Source organism: Anser cygnoides, chromosome 3 (genome assembly GCF_040182565.1).
Source record: "Anser cygnoides isolate HZ-2024a breed goose chromosome 3, Taihu_goose_T2T_genome, whole genome shotgun sequence".
Lineage (NCBI taxonomy): Eukaryota > Metazoa > Chordata > Aves > Anseriformes > Anatidae > Anser > Anser cygnoides.
In genome coordinates, this window is record NC_089875.1 from 121,119,244 (window position 1) to 121,146,255 (window position 27,012).

Consider the following 27,012-nt stretch of genomic DNA (forward strand, 5'->3'; position numbering starts at 1 on the left):
ATGTTTATGATATATATGCACACACATCACATAAAAAATAAATCAGAAATGCAGCCAGCAAGGGCATGCAAATGTTGTAGCAGGTACTCTGTTCTGCAGCAGGTCAATAACATCACCTGCAAGAATTCGTACAGCAAGAAACCACTACGCCTGGAAAAGGGGATGAACAATCAGGTGTCTTCACTTCTGTAGTTGTCTGTTCCGTGATAAACCCATCAACTATTCACTGACTTTGCTTCTAAATATTCAAAGCTCAACAACCACGCTGCTGAACCCTGCCGCAGTGACATAGGAGGAGCAGATCAGCGTTGCTGCTCTGCCCTTCTGACCGCCCCCCTCATACCGCAGAAAAACCAGCTGTGGGTAACGTTACTTTGCCATTCCCCCCCTTGCATCTCCCACCTACAGACCAGCCAACCCTAAAATGGTGCACCCCGAAGTTATCCCACTACTGCTCCGCTTTGATATGCAAAAGGGGAATGGAAGTTGCGAGCCAGCAGCAAGCAGCAGCACGTTACCTCCTCTGTCCGCACGGTGAATGTATCGTCGCTTTTCTGGAGCGTTTCACCTCCGGTTTGATCCCAAAGGGAAAGCTTCTGCACGCACCCAGAGGGACCCATTCAGGCCTCATCTCTGTCTGCTTCCTGTCCCCTGATCCCTCGTCTCATTTGGGAGGTCCCACAAATGTCATGGTGGGGAGAAGGAAGTGCTGGTGGTGTACTGAACTGCAAAGAGGCTGGCAATCATCACGTTAAACCACTTTTCTTCATCAGGAAGAAATGCTTTGATAACGTGCTCTCAATCTCCAAGCTACCAACATTTACATGCTCTCTGATAAAAAAATATATATATATTTGATTACAAAACTTGTCTTACAGCAGCCAAAATCACTGCAAATCCCTCAAGGCCAAATGAACATTAAGTGGAAAAGGGAGGGAAGAGAGTTCTCCATGTTATAGCAATAATAATCCAAGGGGTGAGTAAGCAAGATGGGATTCCTCAGGGGAACGGGGCTAATTTAACTTCCCTGCTGCCACGGCCTTGTCCAGCACGCGATCTGCGTAACACAACGGAAGCAGCTGACAAAACAATAAAAAACGAGCACCAGAAGTAAAACAGTAAAGACCAGCACCCTAAATACTAAAATAATTGTCATAAATTTTGTTTTAAATTACCGACTAGTACTGAACTCTAAGATCAGACTGTCGCCCTGAACCTGAAGTCCCACAGCACAGCAGACAGACCCCATTAGACGGTCCCCCTAAGAAACCACCCGCTTACAGATCACGGATCATTTGGAGAACACCCTGAGGCAGCGCGAAGCACGGGGAACCCTGCGGCGGCCAAGCTGTGCAGAACTGCAGGGCAGGACAGCTCCCGGCGCCGTGAAGCCTCTGCGAGCACCATCTCACGGCCCTGGCCCCTGTAGCGAGCGGGGCGCTGGTCTGCCTCATCCAGCAGCTCCTTTAGAAAGAAGGAGCGGGCGTGGAGCAGCTCCCATCTGGGCTGGAAAGGAGGCAAGCAGATGTTATCGGAGGATGGAGGGCGGCTGGTCCCCTTCTGAGACAGCGGGGTGCTGCGGGCCTCTGGGCGCAGAAAGCCCTCGCTCCAGGCTCGCCAGGCTTTGGGGGTGTAGCACGGCAGCAAGGTTAAGGCCTGGACTTTGTGAGGAGTAAGGGAAGGCACAGCAGCTGGTCGTGGTATGAACCAGCATGTAATAAGAGGGAGTAATGGGTAACATGCTATTTTCCGGGGATTAATCGGGATATCTTGTACCAATATTGCTGGAACGCAACAAAACACCGATGGCATGACTCATTCACTTTTCTTATAATTATTGAGGAATTGGATTAGCATAAAGACTTTAAAAGGCAACTTGATGATTTGGGGAGTTTTTGAGAAGTATCGGTAAGTTTAGGTTGGAAATGAGGAGACATTTCTGCTCAGGAAGAGCAGTCAGGCGTTGGGACGGGTTGCCCAGGGAGGTGGTGGCGTCTCCGTCCCTGGGGGTGTTTAAGGAGAGGTTGGACGTGGTGCTTGGGGACATGGTGCAGTGGGTGACGGTGGTGGTAGGGGGGTGGTTGGACCAGGTGATCCTGGAAGCCTTTTCCAACCTTAATGATTCTGTGGTTCTATGATTCTATCCTATATTCTATGATTCTGAGTAAGGTTTCAGCTGTTCCTCCAGTGAGGCAATCAATGGCAGGGGAAGAAAAGTACAATGAATGTACCGATGGCAAGACAGCAGCTGCAGGAATTCTCTTTTCTACTTCACATTCACTCTTTCTTGTCGTGGAAGCCCTTACAAATTCAGCTTATAAAAAGCAACTGACGGAACACTAGAAACTAACACCCTAAATACTAAAACAAAATTTAAGAGAGTTATTTTAAAGCACCCATTAGCACTGAAAGCTAAAATTAGACTATTTTCTTCTAATTTATCTGCTGATTTGGTAGTCACCAAAACAGCAAGAATGGCATCACAGTATACTCTCACAGCCAGAAGAAAGAAATCTAGAGTATGAGCTGAACTCCTCTGACGGTTTTTATTGGAAATTGCTGTGGAAAAGCGCTCCTGAAAAGCCGAGAAGCGCAACCCCCCTCATAAATACACAAGATGAATCACACGGGTCCTGCTGCCTTGTTCTTTCATGCTCCCAGCAGTTAGAGGAGGCTCGGAAGTGAGAGCTGTTTGCCAGCCAGCATCACAACGCCAGCTCGAATAGACTCGATTCAGCTCCGAGCGCTCCAACCATACGACTGGAACATTAAGTAACATCTAAGAAGCCAAAAACTAAAAATCAGCTTCCTTCCCGCTAAATACGGACTTAAGGGGCAGCCTAGGCTAACAGAAGCCAAAGTGTACTTACGCAAAGCCGGAGCTTTCCATCCTTCTTCCTGAGCAACCCCTGCAAATCGCCCAGTGGCGGTGTGGGCGTCTGTGTGTCTGCCACCCGAGGACAGCCGTGCTTCCTCGCCCAGCCCTCCTGTTTCCCATGGGGCACTCAGACGTAGCCCTAGCCCACCCCAGGCACGAAAAAACAACCTACACGCTAATCATATGGGCAAAGGGAGAGCTATACACATCCCCAGCGCACCCACGCCAAGTTTAAGTGTGGCTTTGGCACTGAGCTGCTGCCCCAGCTGCAGCCACGGCGTTTCACGCAGCTCATTCACCCTGTGAAGATGAGCAGAGCAGTAACATTTGCGTCTCCACTGATACCCTCGCCCTACAGAAAGCTATTTTATGAAGATAAGAACAATTGCAGCAGTTCTTCTTGCTCGGCCTGCGGGTCTGTACAGCCTGCTGCTCTGCTTCCAACAACGGCCATAAAGAGGCTATTAGGGAAAGTGAACGGGATATTTTGACAGTTCTCTGAAATCAGTCGTTTAACATGCAACAAAAGCCAGAAGAAAAGACAACACAACACAATGTTGGCCATCACCAGCACGTTATTTGCAGCAATGAGCACGACATTATTCCTGGGGAAATCCCTCGCGTGCCCACATGTGGAGCAGTGTGCCATTCCCATCCCCGCGCCTCGGCAAGGACCGAGCTGGAAAAGGGCAGCTGAAGTGAGCCTGGAAGGAAGCAGCTGAGCTGCAAGAAGAAAGCCCAAACAGCTGGAAGAATTCAAGTTGGAGAGGAAAAGCGCCCCGGGGGGTAAAACTGAGGTTTCCAAAATCACACGTGCAGCAGGGGGGTTAACTGCAGAATACTGGAACAAAAGGGTACTGAATGAAACGAGCAGGAAACTGGTTTACAACAAGTTAGAGAATAACCACTTCTTGGTTTTCAGTGAAGGGGGAAGTCAGTATTACATGTGGTTTTCTACCTAGCCACCACCAGTGGCATTCCCTGCCAAATTCTGGTCCAGTCCCCACAACCTTTTACATCCACAATATTCTTCAAGAGTTTCACAGCTCTTCTGCAACCACCTGAAGGATCCTTGGTTTGACTTAGCTTCCAGCAGCTTCGTCTGATGGAGCCTGGCTCCTGCACTGGAGGAGACAGAGCTCTGTAAACCCCCACAAAGCTCTGCCTGCCACTAACGATGGCGGCAGCTGTTTTCTTCTCCTTTAAAATCAGGCTAAAGCATCTCACCACAGTCCAACATTGCTCACAGGGGACACGTTCCCTAAGCCACCATTCTCCTCTTCTCTGGACCTCTTTCAGTCCAAACGCGGTCGTTGAGATAGCCCAGAACTTCCCAGCGCTCCAGCTATTTGGGAACCATGGCACTGCAGAACTCCACAACAACAGCTGGCCTTTATTCTTTTCCTTAATTACTCCCAGTGTCTGACTTGCCTCTTTGCTTTCGTACTGCTTTGTCAAGCTTCCAGGTGAGATTTTAATAGGACAAACCATCACAAGTCCAAGAAAATAAGCTAACCCCCACTGATGTGATGAGCATTATTCCCCCCAACACATAAAATATTTATTATTTTGACTGTCCTCCAGAATTTTATGGCTTAGTGTGGCTCATAAATATAACCAAGATCTCTATAATACTTCATTCTGGTTTGGCTTTAGCTTTAAGTTATTCACAACAGTATCAAGAGGCTCTCATCACACTGCTAACCACCTGCTCCTACCACCCTCACCAACAGAAACTCACCATCACCACACCTCTGCGAGCAAATCCCAGACCTCTTCAACCCACTGGGTTTCCACCGATTCCTTCAATATCCTAAGTTCCACTTCTCAAGGAGGCAATAAATACTTCGTCACACAACTTGCTGTTCACATTTTTATCATATTAATCTTGCTTCGGCTCCATTTTCCTCCTTACAGGTAGGATTTTCAAAGGTCCCCGCTCAGAATTTACCTGCATCATTTCTAAAATCACCTTTGCTCCTGTTGCTACGTACCTGGTACAACTGGAATCCCTAGCCACATCCAAATGAATAGCTGAAATGCAAGCCCATAGTTCTTTCAGACAAAGCAAATGGAAGATTCTCTATTTTCTTCTTGCAGTAAAAAGCTTGTTAAGTCTGGTTCACAACCCTTCCATGTAACGATTATATAAAGCCGAGGCTTTTTGTTATTTAACAGCAGCAATTAAATTAAGTTTCGGTATTGTCAGGAAAAGCATTCAAAGATGAAAACGCGACTACTCTTTCTTCTCTCTCTGTTCAGCACAGCGTATCTACCGGCAAGGACTCCTCAGCACTTCAAAAATACAAACAAGCTTGTTTTGCACAGATCTCTCACGGAAATATTGGAACAGGCTGGAAGTGAGACGTGCCCAATATTCTGTATTTCTCCCCCAGTTTTAGGCATACCGCAGAACACCCAGCAATAAACCCCATTGGTGGGGCATGCAACAGGACGGAGAACTGACTGCAGTGAACATAGGTCTTCTATAAACCACACTGTAGAGGAAAAGACCAAGTATGTGGCTGAAGCCCCATCAGGAGAGTTCTCCAAAGATAGGTTAGACAAGCACCAGCAGAAATGATTTTTAGAATATTTAGATATTTAGATATGATATTTAGAATATTTTAATATCCTATTATTTTCGTGGTACCTCCCATTGTTCTCATTTTCTCCACACCAAATTTTAAAGGAGTATGAAAAAGCCAAACGCTACAAAACCACCAAAGAACACAGCCTTCAGAACTGGAAGCCTTCTCTTCATTGTTCAGTATGCTTTTCCTGGCATTCAGTTCAGCGCCAGACCATTCCAAATATACATTCTCGATCTGTCTAAATATTTCAAGTAACAGACTAACACACAAACACATCCAGAGTGTTTCATTCAGTTATACCCAAAAAGGCTCATTTTGTAGTCATAGAATATTTTAGTATGCATTACAATACATCTTTTCCAAGTGGTGCTTGTTTCTTTTTTATATACTTAAATATACTGATTTTTTCATTTTTATTTCTAATATAGATAACTTATTATCTTCTGTTAAAAACTATTTGGCGATTAAAGGCCCAAACCATACAAAGTGATGAAAAGCCTGTAGCCCTACCTCCATCGCCAACGCCGCTGTTTGCTGGTCATAATGATTCAGGAGATTAGGCATAAAGGTGGTGTTGTAAGGCAGATCCTGGCACATCCGCAGGATGATGGGCTCGCAGGAAAACAAACTGTGCCCTCTCGAGCACCCCACCAAGACATCCAAAAGCCAGAGGTAACAGAGCATCCAGCTACCAGCCATCCTTCCACACCGCGGATGGGGCCAGTTACTGAGCCCAGTCAGAAAGCTTTTTCGACTCTTCTTGTGCCTCCCGATTTCACTCCAACAGCAGTATTTGCAGTCCTTGTTTAAGGCTCTTTGAAACCGGAACTCTCTTTGTGCACAACATTGTTAGCTCGGTCCCAAAGACGATGCAACTGAGCGAGGCATCTTGCCTTTCCTTTTCACGGCCTTATACACCACGTATTACGTCAAGGAATTAAGACGTTTAACCACATTCCCACACGATTGACCCCATCCTGACAGAACAGCAGCCAGGTTACATTCTTCTTTCGTCAGGTCCCCTAAGACAAAAAGAAAACACAACAAACAGCACACGTTACAAGTCCTGTCATTGATTAAAATATTTCAGCTGTAAACAGCCTGTCAGGCAAATCGCTTCAAATTCCCACGCAGAAGACTACAAGGTCCTTTGGCAATTTTTAATCCTTGTTTTAGAGTTTTTCTGGTGGGGGAAAAAAAAATAGCAGCGTGCTGTAAAACTCTACCTGAAAAGGGGGGCAAAAAACGTGTTTACAACGAGGAAAATATCTTTTAGGAAAACCCCACGCTTTACATTGCACCGTGTGAGCAGTACAAGTCGTCGGCCACGCTGAAACCAAGCTGTTTATGACTCAGCCCCTCCGCCGGTGCATTCCCAGCGATAGCATCTTTCGGTGCAGGGCCACAGAACTTCTGCTGAATAATTACCAAACAAAAACAAAACAGTCGCCACCACCAACCCGCAAGTCCCAGCTTGCAGGACTGCAGGGAGCTGCTCTGCCCGACCAGCTGCGCTCGTGGTTCGGCTAGCTGCGGCCAAATATGCAGTTTTAGCCCATATGGAAGCAACTCGTTGGGTCGTCTCTCACCCGTTTCACTTGCACCTTTCACTTCACACCTTGCACCCCTGAAACCATCCCAGGAGCTCCGGATAAGCCAGGGGGCAGCCTGCTCTGAGCTTTCCACACACACCAAAAGATGGAAAATATATGGGTGCTACCTCTCGTGGTCCTGCTGGCTCCATTTTGCCTACAGAGAGGATCTAAACAGCGCTCGTTGCCCAGCCTGGCTCCGCGTTTTCTTGGTGCTAAGGTGCTGGAGAAGAACAGGAACTCAGCACACTGCACCCAGCTGCAGAACAGAGACTGCAACTGGTGGCTAAAGCGTTGAAAAAGCTGACAGAGCCTTAAGACCACAAGGAAGCCCTTTTGTTACGGCAATTTTGCTTTACAGCAGTGAGTTTGCACGTTTCGGTCTCTGGCCAAGTGCTTTTAAAACAATTATGGCTTGCAATGAAAGGTAACAGAAAATGAGAAATACTGCTCGAACCCCACAACCCCAAGTACTCCATCAGTATTCCCCAGAGGAGGCGATCACAAATTTGAACAGACTTCCATTAACCTCGAGAGATTAATGGGTTTTCTTCGACATGCAGGAAGGGAACTGAATTCTACGAGTCAGAGAGGGAAAAAGTTTTCCCCTTTCTCCTTAACTATGTCACACCTATCACTAAGTTTGAATTAACTGGCAGTCTTCTGCTGCTATCAGCTGACCACAACAGTTTTATAGGCATATTTTTGTGTACACAGGCCCATCTTATGGTCAAAAAAAATTAAACGCCGTATACCTCTAAACCCTCATACACCTTGCGGGTTGGACTAGATAATCCTGAGAGGTTCCTTCCAACCTAAACAACTCCACACTTCTCTTTAAGATCATGTGAAGCAATGGTTTTGGCTGTAGCTGCTCTAGACAGGCTGGTAAAAACAAACAGGCAAGCAGGAAAAAGACCAAAATGTTAAGCGCAACCACATGAAATTAGGATCTCTGACAGCCTGCTTCCACAGGCTGCCTCCTCTCTCGTAGCTCCTGATGGGGAATCCATGTCTGAAGCTGCACTGAAGTACTTAAAGTACACAAAGAATAAAGTTGTTCCAAACCTAGGAAATCTAAAGTGACAAAAAAAAAAAGCAGAAAAGGGAACTGTCTAAACTTCAGGTAGAACCTGCCAACACAGACCAAATCAAAGCCTCTTGCTTGTATACTGAAGCAAGGAAGCATGGCTGCGAAGAGCAGTCAACGCGCTGAATTTAACAGACCAAACTCAGCCAAAATAGTCAAGATGTGCTACATCTAACCGCACCTCATTTTCACCCAATTTCAAAGTCATATGGCCTTGATAATCTATGTCCTTCTGGCCTGAGGAAGCAATTTCTCAGGCTTATTTTTCAAGAACCTGGTACCTCTTTCAGAGAAAGAACTAAAAAACCAACAAAACCCGCATGAGCTGCTCCACCTTCCAGGCGGCATTACCTAATCCTGAAGGTTTCTGCATATTCTCACCTGATGAGAAAATCCCAAATTACAGTCAGACAAACCCAAATCCTACCTCGTTTTGTAAGAGCTGCCTAACCCCCCGCGAATCTAGCCCTTTGGTTTTAACAGCGGTTCCCCGAGTCGGGAAAAGAAACCTTTACAGTTTGTTCTCATCTCCAAATCCCTGCTTCTAATTTATTTATTATTTTTTTTAAAGACTTCAGCCACCAACTCAGGAAGACTCCATTAAACTACTTGAGAGAAGCGAGCTTGCAGCATGGATTAGCAATCACCTTTTTAGCACGGTTCCTATAATTCAGAAGCTGTTCCAGCAGCAACCAGTAGCTAACGCTTCCTAAGAGAGGTCCAGAAACAACCTAAAATGAACTCCCACCGGGTCTCGTGCCCAAGTGTGAAGCACAGACACTGGGCAAACCCGGGTCAGGATCTAGAGCCTTGGGAAAAACTCCAAGAACACTTCACACAAATCATCGGATTAATGACATTCCGACTCCAAACAAATCCACCCATCCTTTTCCATCCCCATAACCTCAAACTGAAGAAAAAAAAAAAAGCACGCATACATTCAGACTTAATAAGACATGAAAAGTTTTAACTGCATAAAAAATTTAAAAAAATTCATCGCATCCATTCAGGATTTTACCATTTTATGCTTGGGATCCTATCACCATATAGCACCGTAAAGAAAACGAAGAGAAAGTTTAGTGGAGCTACAAAGAACGTCAAATTATGCAGCCCAGTCATGCAGCGCCTTTTCATGGGAAAAAAAGAAACAAATCTGGGTGAAATTCAGAAAAAAAACACGACCGCACCATTGCGAAAGGAGACGGCAGTTTCGCAAACCAGCATATAGATGACCTATTAATTGGTGTAGACAGACGAATGCTGTAATAAGCAATCTTCAGTGTCAAGATAGCTTCTTACCACAGATCCAGTTCTGGGTACTCTTTGTTAAGCCTCTACATATGAAATTCTGTGGTTATTTTTATATGTACATAAAAACAAAACCCAACACTTTCGGTGACACTGGGGATAAAAGAGGAGGAGGGGATGCCTCCCCATCCACCCCAAGGCACCGCAAAAAAACTGCGGGCAAAAGGGGTAGGAAGCAACTAGTTTGTTAGTGTGGTTATGCATTTATACGTTATTTATAATCAGACAGGCCCATCCAACGCCTGCTGCAAAGGATAAATTAAGACATGCAGAGAAGATTATTATAAAGAATGGAAAATCATGAAAGGAAAAGGTTGAACCCCAGGAGTATTTTCATTTTTAAAGACATTTCTAAGTTACTACTACAGTAGGAAGGGAGCAATGAGGAAAAAAAAAAAACAACACATTTGTTAGCAGGAGGCTGTGGCTGTATGTATTCAGGGTTACCTCTCCCGGAGGCAGGAGGCAATACAACAAACCAGCCTCCCCCTGTCCGAGTGGGAGGACGAGGGGAGAATGTCACCTTCGTCGTTCCCCACCCAGCTCCGAGCGGGGAGAAAGAAAAGGAACTCGCGCATCGGCAGTGCTCCCCCAACCCCTTCCCACCCACACCGCGGCACAAAAGGAGAATACATTATTCTCCTCGCTCCATTTTAATTAGTCAGTGGGAAAGAAACTCCAGCGCTGGACTCCCCTTGTGCTACGGGCTAAGGGAGAACCCCAGCGTAACCCCCACGTCCTCTGCTCCGGGGAGAAAGGAGGGCACACGGCTGTGGCCCCGCAACGCTCACGCTGCTCCCCTCTGTGCTGCAAGGGCAGAGGGGGGAAAAAAACGGACAGCAGCTCCTCCGCTCGCCCTCCTTCAGGCTGCGGAGTCTCCTCCGGAGATATCCGAAGCCTGCCTGGTGCCACCCTGTGTAACACGCTCGGGGTGACCCTGCTGGCAGGGGTTTGGACCAGACGATCTCCAGAGCTCCCTTCCAACCTCGGCCATTCCGTGAGATCCTGTTGGAGAGTCCGTGCGTCCGGAGGGACAGCTCTAGCATCTCTCTCCATCTGAGCCCGTGGTGAGCTCGGGGAGCTGGAGGGGATCTCCCCTTGCAAGGGGCAGGGGATGCCCGAGTCCCCCCCCATTTACCCCTGGACCCTCAATGTGCTCACACAGGGCTCAGCACCCTCCAGGGGTCCTGCTGCATGGGGAAGGGGGAAGGGAAGGGAAGGGAAGGGAAGGGAAGGGAAGGGAAGGGAAGGGAAGGGAAGGGAAGGGAAGGGAAGGGAAGGGAAGGGAAGGGAAGAAGGGAAGGGAAGGGAAGGGAAGGGAAGGGAAGGGAAGGGAAGGGAAGGGAAGGGAAGGGAAGGGAAGGGAAGGGCGCACACAGCTCCTGGCCTCCCAGCTTCACCATACAGCAAAGGGACGGGGCTGGCACCCCCCAACCCCCTCCCAGAATCCCCCCAAGACCACTCAGGACCCCCCCAGGCCCCTCAGGACCCCTCCACATCCCCCAGAATCCCCCCCAGGCCCCTCCCCAGACCGCTCAGGATCCCCCTCAGGCCCCCCCCCCCAGACCCTCTCCATGACGGGAGCAGGGGGGGAGCCAGCCCTGAGGAGAAGAAAGGGGGAGAGTGGAGGGAAGGACCAGCATCAGCCCCCCCCCACCTTCCTTCATCCTCCTCCTCCTCCTCAGGGCGCTGCCAGGCATCGCCCCCCCCGAACCCCCCTCAGCAGGGGGAAAACGGGGAGGGGGCAGCGGGCACCGCGGCGGCGGGAGGGGACGTTTACGAGGGGAAAGGAGGGGATACGAGGAGAAATTGAGGGAATATGAGGGGATATGAGAGAACACCAAAGGGATCTGAGGGGACATGAGGGGATTTGAGGGGACATGAGGGACCCCCCCCCCTTACAGGACGCCCCCCCCCCCCCCCCCCTCCAACGCCGCCTCCAGGAGCCGGTGTCCCTGCCCCCGTCTGAGCCGCAAAGGGGCAGAAGGGGCACCCCCGAGGGGACCCGACCCGCGTTGTCCCCCCCTCCGTGCCCCCGGTACCGCCGTTACCTCAGCGCGGCTCCCGCCGCCGCCGCCGCCCCGCTCCTTCCCCCCTCAGGTGGCGGCGCGAGGCACCGGCCGCGCCCCCTCCCCCCGCCCCCGCCGCAGCGCCGGCCCCGCCCCTCCCCGGGCGGCGTCACGCCCCGCCGCGCCCCGCCCCGCCTCCCTTCTCCCCGCCGAGGCGAGGGAGCCAATCAGAGAGCGCCGGGCTGGGTTGCTAGGTAGAGGAACGCGGAGCGCTCAGCCTCCCCTCCTCCGCTCGTGATTGGAGGCGAGCGGTTGCCGTGGCGACGGGATGCGGCCGTGGGGGGGGGGGGGTGGCAGGTGAGGGGCGGTGCGGCCCGGCCTTGGGGGGGGGGGGGGGTCCCTGGGGAAACCGGGGGAGGTCCGGGGGCAGCGGGGCTCTGGGGGGGCGAGTGAGGGGATCACAGGCCCAGGTGGACACCGAGGGGACACTGAGGGACGTTGGAAAGCCGGGGGGGGGGCGAGAATTGAGGGGAGGGGCGCCCTACAAGGAGCGGGGGGGGGGAGAAGATGGCAGCCCCCTGGGGTGGGGGGCGTGAGGGACTGGGGGGCTGCAGGGCTGGGGAGGGGGCATCGGGTTTGGGATGGGGTCCTGGGGCTTGTTGGGGGGGCGCTTAGTGTCCCAAGGGAAGGGGCGTTAAGGTGCTGTAGGAGCCCAGTAAGGGGGGGCAGCAGCACTGGTTTGTACTGGTGGGCGGCTGGGGTGCGCTGCTGGCCTGTGAAAGGGTTGGGGGAGCCGTCAGGGTATGGGGGTGCTGCAGGATTGGGGGGTTCTGGGGGGCTCCGAAGTGAGAGCATCGCGGATTGTCCAAAAATAACAATAAAAAAATGGTTGAGATCGAGGGTAGAAAGGGAAACGCTTCATTTTCTTGCGTCTCCATCTCTGGAGAAACCCAAAACCCGCCGGGATGCCGTCCTGAGTGATGTGCTCGGGGTGACCCGGTGATATCCAGAGCTCCCTGCCAACCCCAGCCAGGCTGATTCTGCGAAAAGGGACCTGCTGTTGTGTGATTTAGGGGCGAAAAGGTATTGGGAATCAATACCCGTCAGTTCCCTGGGTGTAATGTCCTAGGGACCGTGCGGTGCCGTGACAGCCCCGGGGAGGACATCGGCCCTGCAGGACACGAGGAGGCTGCTGTGGAACCAGAGCGTGCGTCGGTGCCTCGGGACTTGGAGCAGATCCCGGAGGACATCCGTAACGTGGACACAGAGGAGAGCAGGCAGGTACCGGAGGGGAGATCGCTGGGTTTATTGATGCTCTGGAGACCAGAGAAGGTCCTTTTGGAGCCGAGTGGGGAAAAGGAAGGGGGTTTGGAAATTAAAGCACCACAGCAAGGGGTGAGGGGGCAGTGGCATGGCAGAGCACGAGGGATTTGGGGTCGCTGGGCCAGTGGAGATGTTTCTGGGATGCGATATGGAGGTACTGATTCCTCAGTGGGCATCAAGGACCACGGAGAAATGCGAAGTTAGATACTCACTTTCTGTGGTAAGGGGGATCGTAGGGTTACTCGAGCCTTGGGTTCTTGATATGTCTAGCACGCTGTGGCAGGGGTAAGGGTGTTAGTCTAAGGCCGTGCAGGCTACACAGAGGTGGTGATGTTGGGGAGACCCAGAAACATCAGGTGCACAAGGTTTTGGGGGTTATTGGTGCTGTGGAATGCCATTTATTGATCCTGTAGCACTGGTACCACGGCGAGCGTGGAAGCTAGCAGGGCAAACATCTGTGCCAGGGTCTCAGTGCTTTCTGGGGCCCTGGGGATAACCGAGAGAGGACTGATGCTGCAGTGAGGAGAAGTGGCAATATCACGCAGTCAGAGCACAAGTGTTAACTGAGGGCATCGCCGCGCCAAGAGCAGGTAAGAGACGTGGAAGGTCAGGTTAATATCAAGGCTTTGCAGCCTGTGGGCTAAGGGCTAGCCCAGGGGAAAGGAGGATTGCAGTGTTGGCCTCCATTTTGTAAATCACTGCATGTGTGCGCTTAGCCTGCTGCCCTTCTCCTCTTGCCATCTTTCTCAGTGTCCCTCTAATATGAGTATCTGTTTCACATTATCTTTTCCCTCCAGACCTGTCCTCTCCAATTTTTCTGTGCTGAATGCCCCTTAGTTTGGCCTGTATCCTAGCCCACTTTTCTGTTACTACTCTTTAAAGCATTTCTTCCATGGCATTAGTCAGCAAACTGTTTATTGGCAATAAACTAATTTACAATAAAAATGACTGTCTTGCCTGAGCTTTAGATTCATTCAGTCAAATTCTGTTTATTCAAAGCTGAATTCGGCTGCACCATCGATTAATGTGATTAGACTATTTCCCTGCAAAATGCGTTCTTAAACCTCTGAGTGCACCAGGCTCTGTTGAACCACAAAGGCTTACTGCTACAGAGATGTGGTCAAAAACATTAATAAAGTGGGTCTGCTTCTGAAGGGCTTGTTTTGAGTATGGTTTGTACAAACCTCTGGAATGCCGTTCCAGAGGGTTAAGCGGAGATTAACCCAGCTAAAGGGAATGATTCCTGTGCCCTTAGTTAATATGATATGATCATTATGTATTGCTAATCTTTCTGAAATGTGATCACATTTTTTCAAGCCAAGGGCTTGACCCAATGTGCACTGAAATCAGTGAAAGTATTTCCATTGGCTTCAGCTGGTTTGCGATCAGCCTTGAAATTGTCTTGCTACTTTAGACAATGCCACTCATGTTCCCTGCCCTATGGAATTAATGTTTGCTGCCTTCACACATCACAAAAAGCACAAACTTCTTGGATGCCCACTCAACACGTCCTTTCATTCGAACTTTCATTTGAGCCATTCCTAGGTACTCTCTGGCAGTAGTAACCCGTGCAGAAGTATCACCAAAGCCCAGTTTTATTTGCCTGCTTGTGAGAATAGCAAGTTAATCTATGTCAAAGGATTGAAACTAAGATATATCATCAATTTGTGTGTTCACAGGGCCTGTTGTAGAAGGAAATCAGATTGATTTGCACTATTTCTTCTTGACAAATAAAGGTTGGTTCTTAGCCCTCTCCTTATTACCATCCAGTTAAATTATTACTTTGGGAGTTCTCTTAGGAGCTGGGGATAAGTTGTCCGATGCACAGTTTTCCTGCTAGTCTTACCCGTTTTTAACACTTGTGCTCTGCCAGGCCCACATGCTCTCTGTAAATTGTGTAAGACAACGGCTTTGAAACAGCTAGAGACCTCTAAGCATCCTGATACGAAGTTAGTCAAATGCAACCAACCTGAAAACATTGCATATATTCACAGAACTTGGTCTTTTGCCAGAATTTCCCCCAAATCTCATTTGCATTGCTACTTTTTATGCCTGCCACCCACTCCTAGTTTGCCTTTCTAGTTTTCCTATTAGAAGGATATTTTTTTTAGCATCATGTGTCAATAGCTTCCTCTCTGCGGGTAATGAACATTCTCCTTATATATATTTAAAGCTTGATTTCTTGTTAACATCATCTCATGTCTCTTGCTGGTTGAATGTTTCCAAATCAGCTGAGCTTGATTAATTTCATCCCAGGATACGTGAAGAACAAGCTGGAGCAATCTCTGGAATGTTATTTTGGGCAACCAGTCCAAAGATAACGACTATTACAGAAGAAACGTGGGGCCCTAGCTAAACAGCCTGACGATCGCAGGTCTGCACACCACACCAGCTGCTTTTTAGTGCACAACGAACAAGCTGCTGCAGCCACCTCAGTGTCATGTCACAGATTAACTCTGATCAGAGTTACTCTAGACTCTTGAAGGAGCAGGATTAGCTGTTAATCCTGCCAGGGATGGGGAGGACTTGGGGGGGGGAAGACAAGAAGTGTAGGTTTTCCTTTGGAGAACAGATAGCTAAACCGTAGTCAGTGAACCAAAGCTCTTCTTAGAAGGCTTGTAAAGAGCTTGCAGTCCAATGTTTGGGCTAGCTGCATGTTAGAGGTGAAATTCTTCTAGATTTTCTAATGCTTCTGGGTTTTCTGCTGACTACTCTGATGCATCCCATGAAATTCAAAGCCTAGTAAGTGAACCAAGTCCCAGCACATACGGCATGGCATGCCTTTGAGGAACTCAAGTAAAACATGTGCTCTAAAGTGACACTGTGCAGTCCTGACTTCACCAAAGAATTCATTCTGTAGACACATGCCACTGAGCTTGGACGTGGGGTTGCTGCCACATTGATTGCTCCCTGCCTGCATCCCCTCATCGTGATTTCGAGCGTAGCTGCAGAGACGAGGAGCAGAGCGGGCGCTGTTTGGGTGCTTCTTTTAGGAAAGGGGTAGCGAGTGAGCGATAGCAGGCTGGCACTTAATGTGCGAATGTAAAAAGTTTGGCTACGCTCACCTTTTTGCCTGATGGTACCTGCCTTTGCAGCCCGGTTTACATATCAGGCTTGAACGTTGACTGCAGTTCAAGCAAACAGCTTTATAGCAGGGACTATGACTTCTGCCAGCTGTGCTGTGAGCCACAATTTCGGTACGTAAGGAGCACAAGAGGGTCCAGAGGCACTGCTGTTTCACACGCCAGCTCGGAGAGGTGCTTTGTGAGCGCAGCTGTTCCAGCACCAAGAAAGCCCTGCATGCACAGGGGAGGCAAACTGGAACATGAATCCAGGGCTGGGAGTGTGCTGCAGTGACAACTGATGTTTTTGTGACTAATGTAGAAGGTTGTCCCTGAAAAACAGGACATGGTTGCCTGAACCTGTTTTTTTGGCAGTGGAGCTGTTTCTCTAGCTCGTGATGTCGTATTTCTGTGCATTGAAAAGGGCAGGGGCCTTGAAGGGAAAACAAAAAAACAAACAAACAAAAAAGATCAACAAGAACAACCCAGTAAGTGATCCCATCATAATGCATACCCATAATGCACATACCAAATTGCACAAGAAGCCTCTAACGTTTGCCAACTACAGAATGTGAAGATTTGGAGCCTTGGTAAGCTTTTTTAGCTTTTAGTGGCTTCTCTGTGGGAAGTTAAAATTCCTATCTGCATAGGACAAAAAAAAAAAAAGAAAGAAAGAACTCAGACTCTTGTAATGAACTTATTTTCAAACTATGGTCCGTATTACATCACCAGATGCAGAGAGAAAAATATAACTGATTGATTTTTTTTTTCTTTAGACTTCTTTGATTCCAAAATAACTTAAGAGAGAAGAGGAGGAAAAACTAATCAAAAAAGGTGATGTGCCCAGACAGATCCTGCAGTGCTTTTTTGAAGATTAATCTCCCATTGATATAGACAGGAATTTTGCCTGGGTAAGGAAAGAAGGACTGGGCTTTCACGAAAGTGTATTTTGTGAGCCTTAAAGCCGTGTTAGCTGTAAAGGTCTATTTGCTGTGTAGGTTTTGAGGTGCTTGGATTCAGGGTAAGCTGGCAACACAACATTGGAGTTATTTAATGGAGTTACCTTTTCTTTCATTCCCAATGTCCTATTGTTCACCTTGCCACCATGAAGCTTTAAAACAGTCTGAAGTGTTTACAGAACAATTACCTAATATCTGTATGAAGGAAACAGAGATATTTTTTAATGTTACTTGTAAAGAAATGACCTGGTTTTCAGGCTGCTGCAGTTTAAACCTCCAGTCTGGAAATTGGTTTCCTGAGGTGAGCAACGACATTATGCTGCTGAATCCAGCTGCAGGATACAGGATGAAGGGGGAAAAAAAAAAGCTTTTCCTATTTTGGGCAAACAATTATGAATAAATGGCTTAGCCTGAACAACATCCAATTATTTGGTTTCACAAAAGGCAAGGGGAAATTTTCTTAAATGCCTTATTTACTTCACCTAGGATTTTTTTTGTTTGAAAGAGCAGCACAGTCAGTTCAGATGTCAAAACCAATCTGCCTGACGACAGGACGCTGAGAGATTTCAGTCAATTCTGAACCATTCTGGATTTCATTCGTTCAGTTAAATGTGATAGAAACAAATTGGCCCTCGGAGACCTGGCATTATATGCCCATCAAAATCAGTAAAAACCCATCTAGTGTCACTTAAGTAGATGCACAGGCTATCTCAAATTTTCAGTGACAACAACTGGAAAGAGAAATCGAATGTGCTTTCGAGCTTGCTGCAGATACCCTGTTGTGATCATTTATGCAGCAAAAATCAAAGGCATATTCAATAACGTTTGCGATGAGAAAGACCTGCTTAATTATTAACTATTTATAATATATTAATGCACAGAGGTTCCATCAGGAAATCTGGGCTTTACGGTCGCTGTTACTGTGGGTGCATAAAATAAAATGCAGGCGTTACTCCTAACTGACTTTCAAATAATTCTGCTTGTATTGTAGCTGTGCTATGAAGTCATTGGATTACATCTTGAAATGATTTGCTTTTCACTAACATGTAATGGAGTAGCACAGAGATAATGCTGGTCTTTGTTCTGTCCAATTGTTGTAGCCATTGGTGCTGAGCAGACGACAGAGATTCCACATTTCACACATCTATGGCATTTGCACCTCCTAGAAACATGGATGGCCCCAAGCTACAAACCAAGATGAGCACGTGGACTCCGCTGAACCATCAGCTCATGAATGACAAGGCAAGTTCCATGCAAATGGGTTGGATTCATGGAATCGCAGAACTGTTGAGTTTGCAAAGGACTTCTTGTGATGACCTAGTCAAATCCCTCAAGGCAGAGTGAGCTAGAGGATTTGCTCAGGACCTTTTCCAGTTGGGTCTTGAATATTCGCAAATCCTAAAGCAAATTCTGTTTCACTTGACAAATTCTCAAGTCCCAGAAAAAAAATAACTTATGGTTTTGGCTGTGTAGGTCATGAGTAATAGAATAAGAACTTAAAGATTTTTTTTTTTACTATTAGAAGTACATATATATATAGCATACATAGTCTATATATACATATACACATGAAACCTCCTATGTTATGTAAAAACTGAAAGCTCTAACCTTTATTGTTTAAAGCACATAAGTATGTAGTTCAAGTATTGCTATTTTGCCAAACAATTGTTTTTAAACAAACAAATATGTATTCATTTCTTAGTGAAAGTGGCTAAATCACTCTTTTTCTGCCTCAGAAGACTTCAGTTTAACCCCAGAGCAAACTGAGTGTCAGTGCAAGTGTCTGAGTGGCCAGTGAGCTCCAGCTCAGTTTGTAGGAAAGATCTTAGTACCTGTCTCCTCTGCTAAGCCTGGCAGTGATGAGGCCAGACTGATATTTTGTTAGCTGAAGTGATGCACTCAATTTATAAATAACAAGATGCATTTCCTAGTCTCCCACTCTGCATACTATATCTGGGATCTGCTAACGTCTCATGTGTCAGCAGGAGCATATTCCTCCCTCAGAATTCAGTTTCAATTTCTGTTGATGATTCACAGAATTTAATCCAGAGTGGGCCATTACATCACATGGTATGACTTCCTGGATTTCTCAGTCCCTCATTTCACACAGTTCTCCCTGTCTGGAGCTCCGTAACTTGAATTTGGCTAAAATATATCTTCCATGAGGGTATCCAGTGTGCCTCTGGGATTATCACAAAATGAAAATTTCATCACTTCCCTCAGTTTCTTTTCTCATTGTTAATCCTCCATACCATTAAAAGATTAAACCTTGTCTCTTGTCTAAATACCTGTAGCATTAGCTTCCATCATTTAAATCTTCCTCTGCTAGCTTATTAAACTCTTTTGTAACCAGCATTTTTTCCTTGTGGAAGTACTTTTACTCTGCTTCAAGCCAACACTTGATCTTTTCTTGATAAACTAAACAGATTGAGCTCTTTGAAGTTTTCTCAATCTGGCAGATTCTCCCGCCTTTGAATCATTTTAATGTCTGTTTCCTACACTCTTTAAAACACATTTTTACAGACGCACATCACTGTGCAATAAAGTGTGATTTGACTAGCAGTGAGTGCGTGGGTAAAACTGCCCTTTCCCAACTTCTTACTCCTCTGCTCCTTAGGCAGTGTGATGTTGCATTTAGCTGCAGCAAAACCTTTAAAAGCTCATCTTGGATTGTTGTGTACTCCAGCCCTTAATGATGTGCCAGGTAGGAAAGAACCTACCTCCTACTACCTCTGGTCAGTGATGAAGTTTGTGATAAAACGTCTTTACTTGTTTCTGATCCAAGTTTTATAGCACTGACCTGCTCGAAACTCTTCTTCATTTATCACTGTGCTACTCTCAGCGCTGGCTCTACCGACTTAGCAGAAAACAAAAATATTGCTGACAGCTGAAATTTGGAGATAATCCAATTGATACATATAAGGAGCCAGTGAGTGAGAAGGTGCCATTTTCATACAGTCATATCTCTGTTCATTTCTGCACTCGAGTGAAGGCAAAGTGTGAAGGGAGAAAAGAGTTTATAGATAGAAGGTATGTGAAAAACGATGAGAGGATAAAAGCATAGAGAGAAGAGGTGCCTAAGAAAAGAACTTGTTAGTTGAATAGGAAATGAGGGACAGCAGTGGTGAGAATTTAGAGCTGATCCAAAGCGGTAGCATTTAAGCTCCATCTAAATCATTGCTAGGAGAAGACTCAATAGCAGATAGCAGCGTAAATTTGCTACCTTTCTAATTTTGGTTAATCCATGGGGTGCTCCAACAGTAGTTCCTGCAGGTTTCTCTGGATTTTTATATATGATCAGGAGTGCACTTGCCTGCATTGTTGGCAGAACCCAAGATCTTTCCTGCCCGTTGTACATCCTGAATGTTGTAGCCTCCATCTATGTTTTTCTGCCCTTACAGCAGCTGTCAGAGCACATCCAGGGTGTTACTACTGGGCCGTGGGCAGGTACGATTGCTTTAAAGCCAGGATCACCATCAGGGACAGACTGAAGTCAAGAAGCCAGAATTAGGAAATGATGAATTATGCAACGTTCATGGTCAGAAAACCAGAGATGGATCTTAGATATGCCAAGGGTGTGCTACAGCTGAGGAGGTAGTAAAGGCAGGAGACAGGGCAGCATGCTCACCCTCAGCAAAACTGGGCAGACTTCAGTGTCAGTCTTGCCTTTAAGGAAGAGATGATTTCCCTTCTGCTAGCAGTGGGGTAGAAGAGCCCCCAGTGGCATTTGCAGCAATGGCTGGAGGGATTCGCCAGGCAGCCTTGAACTTGAGCTTGTTTTAAACCACCTAAAGACACGGATGTGAGATGGAAGGTCTTGGGAGCAATCTAGGCCTTAGGCTGCATCCAAGGCCAGCCAGCTTAGGTACTCCATAGGTATAGCTTGAAGGCTTTGGAGGAGAGGACAGTAAACATGGTCTTGATTAAGTCAGTGGATGATTATACCAATTTGGGGCCATTCTATTGCTAATTAGTGCTTCCAAGTGCCTGGAGTAGGCAGAACTTTCTGACAAAGTTGGCTTCAGATGTATCTCCAAGAATGCTGAAAGCAAATATGCGTCTTTCTTTGATCAAAGGCCATTAACATTGCCTTCAGTTATATAAATAGCTCACTGCTTCACTGGAGTTATCCAACCCAAAACTTAGATCTTTGACTATTCATCACTTGCTTGTGGCAAATCCTTTTCCAAGTTCAGCTTGTTAGAGTGTTTTGTTGTTGTTGTTGTTGTTGTTGTTTTTAACTTTGCCAAGTGTCCCACATGCAAATAAAGCAAATAATAACTGACAACATGCAAACAAAAGAAATGACATTTTCCACCCCTCACGAGAGACACTCCTGCTGAGAGAGACAGAGCTAACGCTGACAACTGCTGTACCAGACATCAGCACTGATAATGTCTTTCTCTGCAGGAACCTTCTTCGCAGGCTGTCAAAGCAATAACATGTTTGGAGTTTATAATGATCAAGCGTGTTTTCTAGTTGTGGTTAATAGCTGTTTTTATGTGCAGTTATAAGCTGGGCTTTTTTCTCTTTGATCTGTCTTCTGGAAAGAAAACACATCTACAACATTTCCTCACTTGCCAGGTCACAATCCTGAGTGTAAAGGCAGTTTTGTGGTAGTGGGAAGCCACGTGCTGGTGCTTTCAGATCTAGCTCCCTATGGATAAAGGTCAACATCACAAGCCCTCTGCTGTATTTTGATACCGATCATCCTTCTTGTTAGTTGTCACTGTAAAGTGCCTAGGCACAGCATGAGCCATAAAGACTGGTCTTACTCTTACTCCTGCCAGTCTCACTGCATTAAGATTGAAGCCATTGCCAGGGCTGTATGATAGCTACTCATGTTGTGTCCATTCTAGGAGCTTTCAGGCACCCAATATCTCCAACTCAGGAGAACTGAAATCTCTAAAATAAAGATCTAGGAAGCGCAGCTTCTGGTCTCACCAAAGCACGTGAGACACCACGTGTCACTGTATGCCCAAGAGGGCAGACTGCTAGGGTGAGCTGCAAAGAAGAGAAGTGAGGCAGCACATTGCAGCCAGTCTGCCGGAGCTGTCCTTCGTAGGTGAGCTCACATAGCCCTTGAACTTTCAGGAGTACCCTACAGTTAAAGGAACAACCTGCAGTGACAAAGTTCAGGATACCAAGAGGAAAGAACAAAGCAAATAGCAGGATCACAACCCTGGACATGAGGAGAGCAGACCTTGACCTCTTCAGTGATCTGCTTGGAAGAATTGATTGGGATAGGGTCCTGGAGAGACACGAGGTCCAGGAATACTGGTTGATTTTCAGACTTTAATGAGGTTTTCTATGCTGTCTCCCATAACATCTCCCCAGGCAAGCTGATGGAGTGTGGACTAGAAAAATAGACAGTGGGGTGGACTGAAAAATGATTTACGGTCCTCAGAGTGTTGTGATCAGCAGCACAAAGGTCAGCTGGAGGCTAGTCCCTGGTGGAGTACATCAGGGATTTACATTGGGGCCAGGATCATTTAAATGAACATTTCATTAATGACTTGGATGACGTGGACACAGATCCAGACTCTTCTTGGTATCATCCAGGGAAAGGACAAGGGACAATAGCCACAAATTGAAATACAGGAAATTCCATTAAACATAGGATTTATTTTTTTTTTTGCCATGAGTGTTGTCACACACTGGAACAAGTTGCCCAGAGAGACTGTGGAGCTTTCATCTGAGATGTTCAAAACCCAGCTGGACGTAGCCCTGAACAATCTGTTTCTGTTGACCCAGCAGGGACTTTGGACTGACTGATCTCCACAAGTTCCTTCCAACCTCACACATTCTGTGATTCTGTTTATATTTTGTAGGTTGCACAAATGTTTTTTCAAGCTCTATTTTTTTCTTCAGAAATACTGAATCCTCTTTAAGTATTCATTTTTATTTGTGTGTTTATGTTTTATAGGTATTTGAAGAAAGAAGAGCCCTGCTTGGAAAATGGGTAAACTTTTCCCTTTAAATATATATTTAAATACAGTTGGGTTTCTGAATTAATCAGGAGATTGCCGTAATGAGAGTATATAACATAACCTATTTTGAAAAAGGGGTTCATTTTCCTCATGTGGATGTGCAAGTGAGCTGTGATTGCTGTACTTTTGATGAAGTTAAAGGTGTAAATTTCCTCAGTGCCTTATTTCTGTAAGTTCTGAACTTGGGAAATCGTATTTCATTTTCAAAATGATCTGAAATGGGATAAGAAGCCCTGGGAAAAGTCTGTGAAGTCTTCAGAGAGGATACTGGATGTTTAGATACTGCCATTGCCTGCTAGCAAGTCTTTAAAGCTGGTAATAAATGACATGTTATCTACTAAGTGCACACATAGGGCTCCTAATGCTGCAATCACTGAGCATCTCGCAATCTCTCACTGTCATTATCTTCACAACTCCTATGTGAGACAGGAAAGTGCTGCCACCCTGTTTTTGACGAAAAAATGGGGCAGAGAGAGACTTGAGATAGGATTCGTCTGCCCCAGCCACAAATCACTGCGAGGTTGGCATTTAGGATGGGTTTTCTCTGGCTGAGTGTGCATGTCTGAAACATAGATATTTAAGCCTGGCTGGTCTGGTCATCACAGGCTCCATGTACAGTCAACAGAGAGAAAGAAAGCAGTGCTTCCAGAGGGTAATTCATCTCACTTAATGTGGGATGAAAGAACAGCCCTCTAGAGATGCCTGTTTCTTTCTGTAGCCCATGAAGGGAGTTGTAGATGGCAGCTTTAAAGGAATACAGCTCTAAGAGACCTACCTGGGAACCTGATGGCAAAGCATGCAGTGACACAATATTTGCCTTAGTCCTAAGCTCACACCTGAAATATCACATTGTGCTTTCTCTTTTATGAGGCAAAACCTATATAAAGACCTTTATGAGAAAGCAGCTGTAATCTGCTTAGTCTCCTATGAAGAGAGGAACACAGACTCAGTGAGTTTGTTGCAATAAATGAGTGAATGTATTAAAGGGGCTCAGTAGTAACTGCACGGTTGAGCCCTATGCACATCTTTGTAAACGGAACCAAAGAACCAGGCGTGTAGTCACGTATCATACACAAGCTAAATTGAAACCTCATTGGAACTAGATGATCTTTAAGGTCTCTTTCAACCCAGGCAGCTGTATGATTCTATGATTCTATGAAGTACAGAAATGATGCTCCTTATCAGCGCTCTTTGATAAAGAGTATTTGCACAGTTACTTTACTTGAAATATGGTGCTTATTCTTTATGCCCAGTAGGTCACTCGTGTGGAATTTATTTTGCAAATGAATTGGCTTTTATAGACAAGTATTTTGATTTTAACCTCATAAGAATTATTCATCTTTATAGGAAATATGCTTTCCATAATTTGTTGACTTGCATGCATTTTGATAATGAGGGATTTCATGGAAACCAAGAAAACAAAATAATTGAATGATCATTGTGCAAAAGCCATTATTATTACTAAAACATATCTTTTAACATGATAGTCAGTAACTGACAGACCTAAAACCTGTTTCTTGAAAATTGGCGGATGCTTTAAAATGCCCATGGGATGTATGCTGGCAAAAATGCAAAAGCATTTTTATCGGAACCCCATTTGAAAGAGTCAAAATCTGGAAACATCCTTCCCCCAAATGCAATGAAGAGTGCTGAAACATCTTCTGAAAGGTTAAATACCTGACCCTTCTATGTCACTCGATCAGTGCTTGTCATCATGTTCCTTCAGAGTTAATTCTCCTTGTGCTTCTGCCATCCATCATGCCAATGAAAAGGGTGTGGAAAGCACAAAAGCTCTTCTTAACTCCCTTCAAAGCCTTTGGCATTATGATATGTGGTATGCAAAGCCTAGGGCACTCGGAGTTTGGGAGAAACTTTGTCAAGAAATCACAGTGCTCTTGGCAGGACTTTTTCCACGGATACGCATGGCCTTCTTGTAGTGCTCTCAGGAAGTATGGACTGGATGCAACTGCTGAAGGGTGGGTTTGTATGGCTGGGAATCCACATTCAGTGTTGTTACAAGTGATTTATTATGAAACTGGGAGGCTGAAGTCTGTCCCAGATCTAGAACTGTTCAGTATTTTTGGTGATGAAATGGAAAGTACACACTAATTTGCAAGTGATATCAGGCTTGGAGTGATTTCATGAACTTTGGAGATCAGAAATCAAAATGAAATGATCTGCAATTTGATGAGGACAAGTGAAAAGTGCTACAAGTAAGAATGACATTTACAAAAACTGCAGATATGAGAAAAGCTCGATTATGCAGCAATTCTGCATAAAAATTGTTGGGAGTTATGATGCATCACAAACTGAATACAAGATGACTGTCTTATAATTGTAAAAAAGGGGAATATCCCAAAGGGCTGTCTGAAAGGCAGAGCTATCCCCAGTGCCGTTCAGTGCATTTTAAGAAAGCTGAGGACCAATTGGCAATGCTTCTGAAAACAGGTAAAGGTGAGAATGTTCTTAAGTCCAGAAAATTTGAAAATGATCTGTTCACTCTAGGGAAGATGAATAAAAGATGTAGTAACATCTTTCCAATAACACATAAAAATTCCCCACAAAGAGAATGGGAATAATCTGATCTCCATGTTTACATTGGGTAGGACAAGAAATGGGCTTGAATCATAATTATTGAGATACGATTTAGCCACCAGCAAAACCTACAGGTAATTCACTGCCTGAATAACTTGCCTTGAGGGTTTTGGGTGGAAATCTCCAGTGCTGGAGTCCTCTGAGAAAAGGTTAGACAAACACTTGTCACGAATGGTCTAGGTAAGGTGCCTTGCAGTAGGAGATGAACTAGTGCAGTGCTTCTGAACCTTTTTAAACTGAAGGACCATCTAACCTTCTGGGAAAGCAGAACAGTTTCCTTGTGCGGCGTTGCCAGAGTGGTGATCCTTTACAGCCAGCCAAAAAAAAAAAAAAGATTAGATTAAATGTTCTAAGTTTATTGTTTATTTTATTCCTCCTCATTTTATTTGCATGCATTCAGGGACTATGCGTGTGTGTTTTCATTTTGTTATTTCTATGCAATTGTCTCACAGAACATCTTTGATGTCTCCCAACCTATTGTGGTCCCTAAAACGCAGGCTGAGAATCAATGAACTGCGTGACCTGAAGGGATTTCTTTCCTCTGCTTCTGCATGGCTGGGCAGCCCCAGAGGGTGTGGGACTAGCTGTGCTGTCACCTGCAGTATTCAAGATGTATGACGGGACCCTGTACAATTTTTTGGCTGGCTCAGGTTGCTCTCAACTCATCGGGGTATTCGTGGAAGCAGCGGTAGTGCGTGGTGGCAGGAGGCAGCCTGTCCTATGTAGCTGTTCCCGTGCTTGAGTATTTGCAGGCTTTGATCTTACGGGAGGCATTTCTGCTGAATTTCTGTCACACTAAATCCTTAACCCCTACACCTTCCAGAAAAATATTAAAGATAAATTACGCTGCTGACTTTCAGCTGAAACCCTTTTGATGATTGCACTGGGAAAGGGTTAACATTTCTCTGCTGGTTTCTTCTGTTTTATTCCAGTTGCTATTCTATACTGCACCTGGGGCAGATGCCTTGACGTGCTCCCTCTCAGCCTCCCTTTCTGCTGTCTTTCAATACTGCAAGCCAAAAATTCCTCCCATTAATTTACAATACATAAAAGCATTTTGCTCTACCTTAATGCTTAATGCTATCATGCTGACACCCGGGTTAATATGTTGACAACGAGGCTGGGGTTGAACTTGTAGATTAAGACACCAAAGCTTTAGTGTCTCCAGGTGATCTGAGCATCGCAGCTTCCGCTAAAGCCAAATGAGATGTAGACAAGTCAGGGAGCCCAGACAATGATTCAACTCACCCTGTGGGCTACATCTTGTCATAGTAATTTATACAGCGCATCTGAATGTTCCCAGGTCCTGGAACTCGCTCATCCACACCATGAAATTGTTAGCACGCTCCCTGGCACAGTTTTGGCCTGGGCCGGTAGCTCTCTTCCAGCATTGTTCACACACGGTTTGGACATCAGCCTCAGCCAGGAACCGTGCCAAAAGAGCAGGGTGGATTCAGCCACCCTGTTGTGAAGGGTGAGAGCATGATGGTACGGACATGTGCATCGTCTGCCTCTTGGTGTCATCGCTAGAAAATGGCCCTGGGCACCTTTATTTACTGGGGTAGAGGCAGCAGTAGTGGCTGCTCAGCTGAACTGGTGTTCTCCAGGCTTC

General features: G+C 46.2%; 2 protein-coding genes across 21 annotated transcripts in view; one reads left to right on the plus strand and one right to left on the minus strand.

The window, feature by feature from the left end:
• Window positions 1–11,620, minus strand: part of FZD3 (frizzled class receptor 3) — a 56,417-nt gene extending 44,797 nt beyond the window's left edge. For 2 of the 3 annotated variants that reach the window (XM_066995124.1, XM_066995123.1), the window contains exons 1-2: window positions 11,514–11,620; window positions 5,983–6,494 (exon numbers count right to left, since the gene is read on the minus strand). In XM_066995124.1, coding sequence (XP_066851225.1) covers window positions 5,983–6,171 — 189 coding nt within the window. In that variant the 5' untranslated portion in view covers window positions 6,172–6,494; window positions 11,514–11,620. Of the gene's footprint in view, window positions 1–5,982; window positions 6,495–7,192; window positions 7,486–11,513 lie in introns of those variants that run through there. The other variant, XM_013184523.3, reaches the window with a different exon arrangement.
• Window positions 11,621–11,870: 250 nt separating this feature from the next.
• The window catches only part of FBXO16 (F-box protein 16), a 37,496-nt gene continuing 22,354 nt past the window's right edge, over window positions 11,871–27,012 (plus strand). Inside the window, exons 1-7 of one of the 18 annotated variants that reach the window (XM_066995127.1) lie at window positions 11,871–11,941; window positions 12,601–12,752; window positions 13,208–13,384; window positions 14,474–14,530; window positions 16,633–16,767; window positions 17,916–18,057; window positions 22,742–22,777. In XM_066995127.1, coding sequence (XP_066851228.1) covers window positions 17,962–18,057; window positions 22,742–22,777 — 132 coding nt within the window. In that variant the 5' untranslated portion in view covers window positions 11,871–11,941; window positions 12,601–12,752; window positions 13,208–13,384; ... (1 more) ...; window positions 16,633–16,767; window positions 17,916–17,961. Of the gene's footprint in view, window positions 11,942–12,068; window positions 12,753–13,207; window positions 13,385–14,473; window positions 14,531–15,050; window positions 15,169–16,632; window positions 16,768–17,915; window positions 18,058–22,741; window positions 22,778–27,012 lie in introns of those variants that run through there. The other 17 variants (XM_013184476.3, XM_013184469.3, XR_007169143.2 and 14 more) reach the window with 17 other exon arrangements.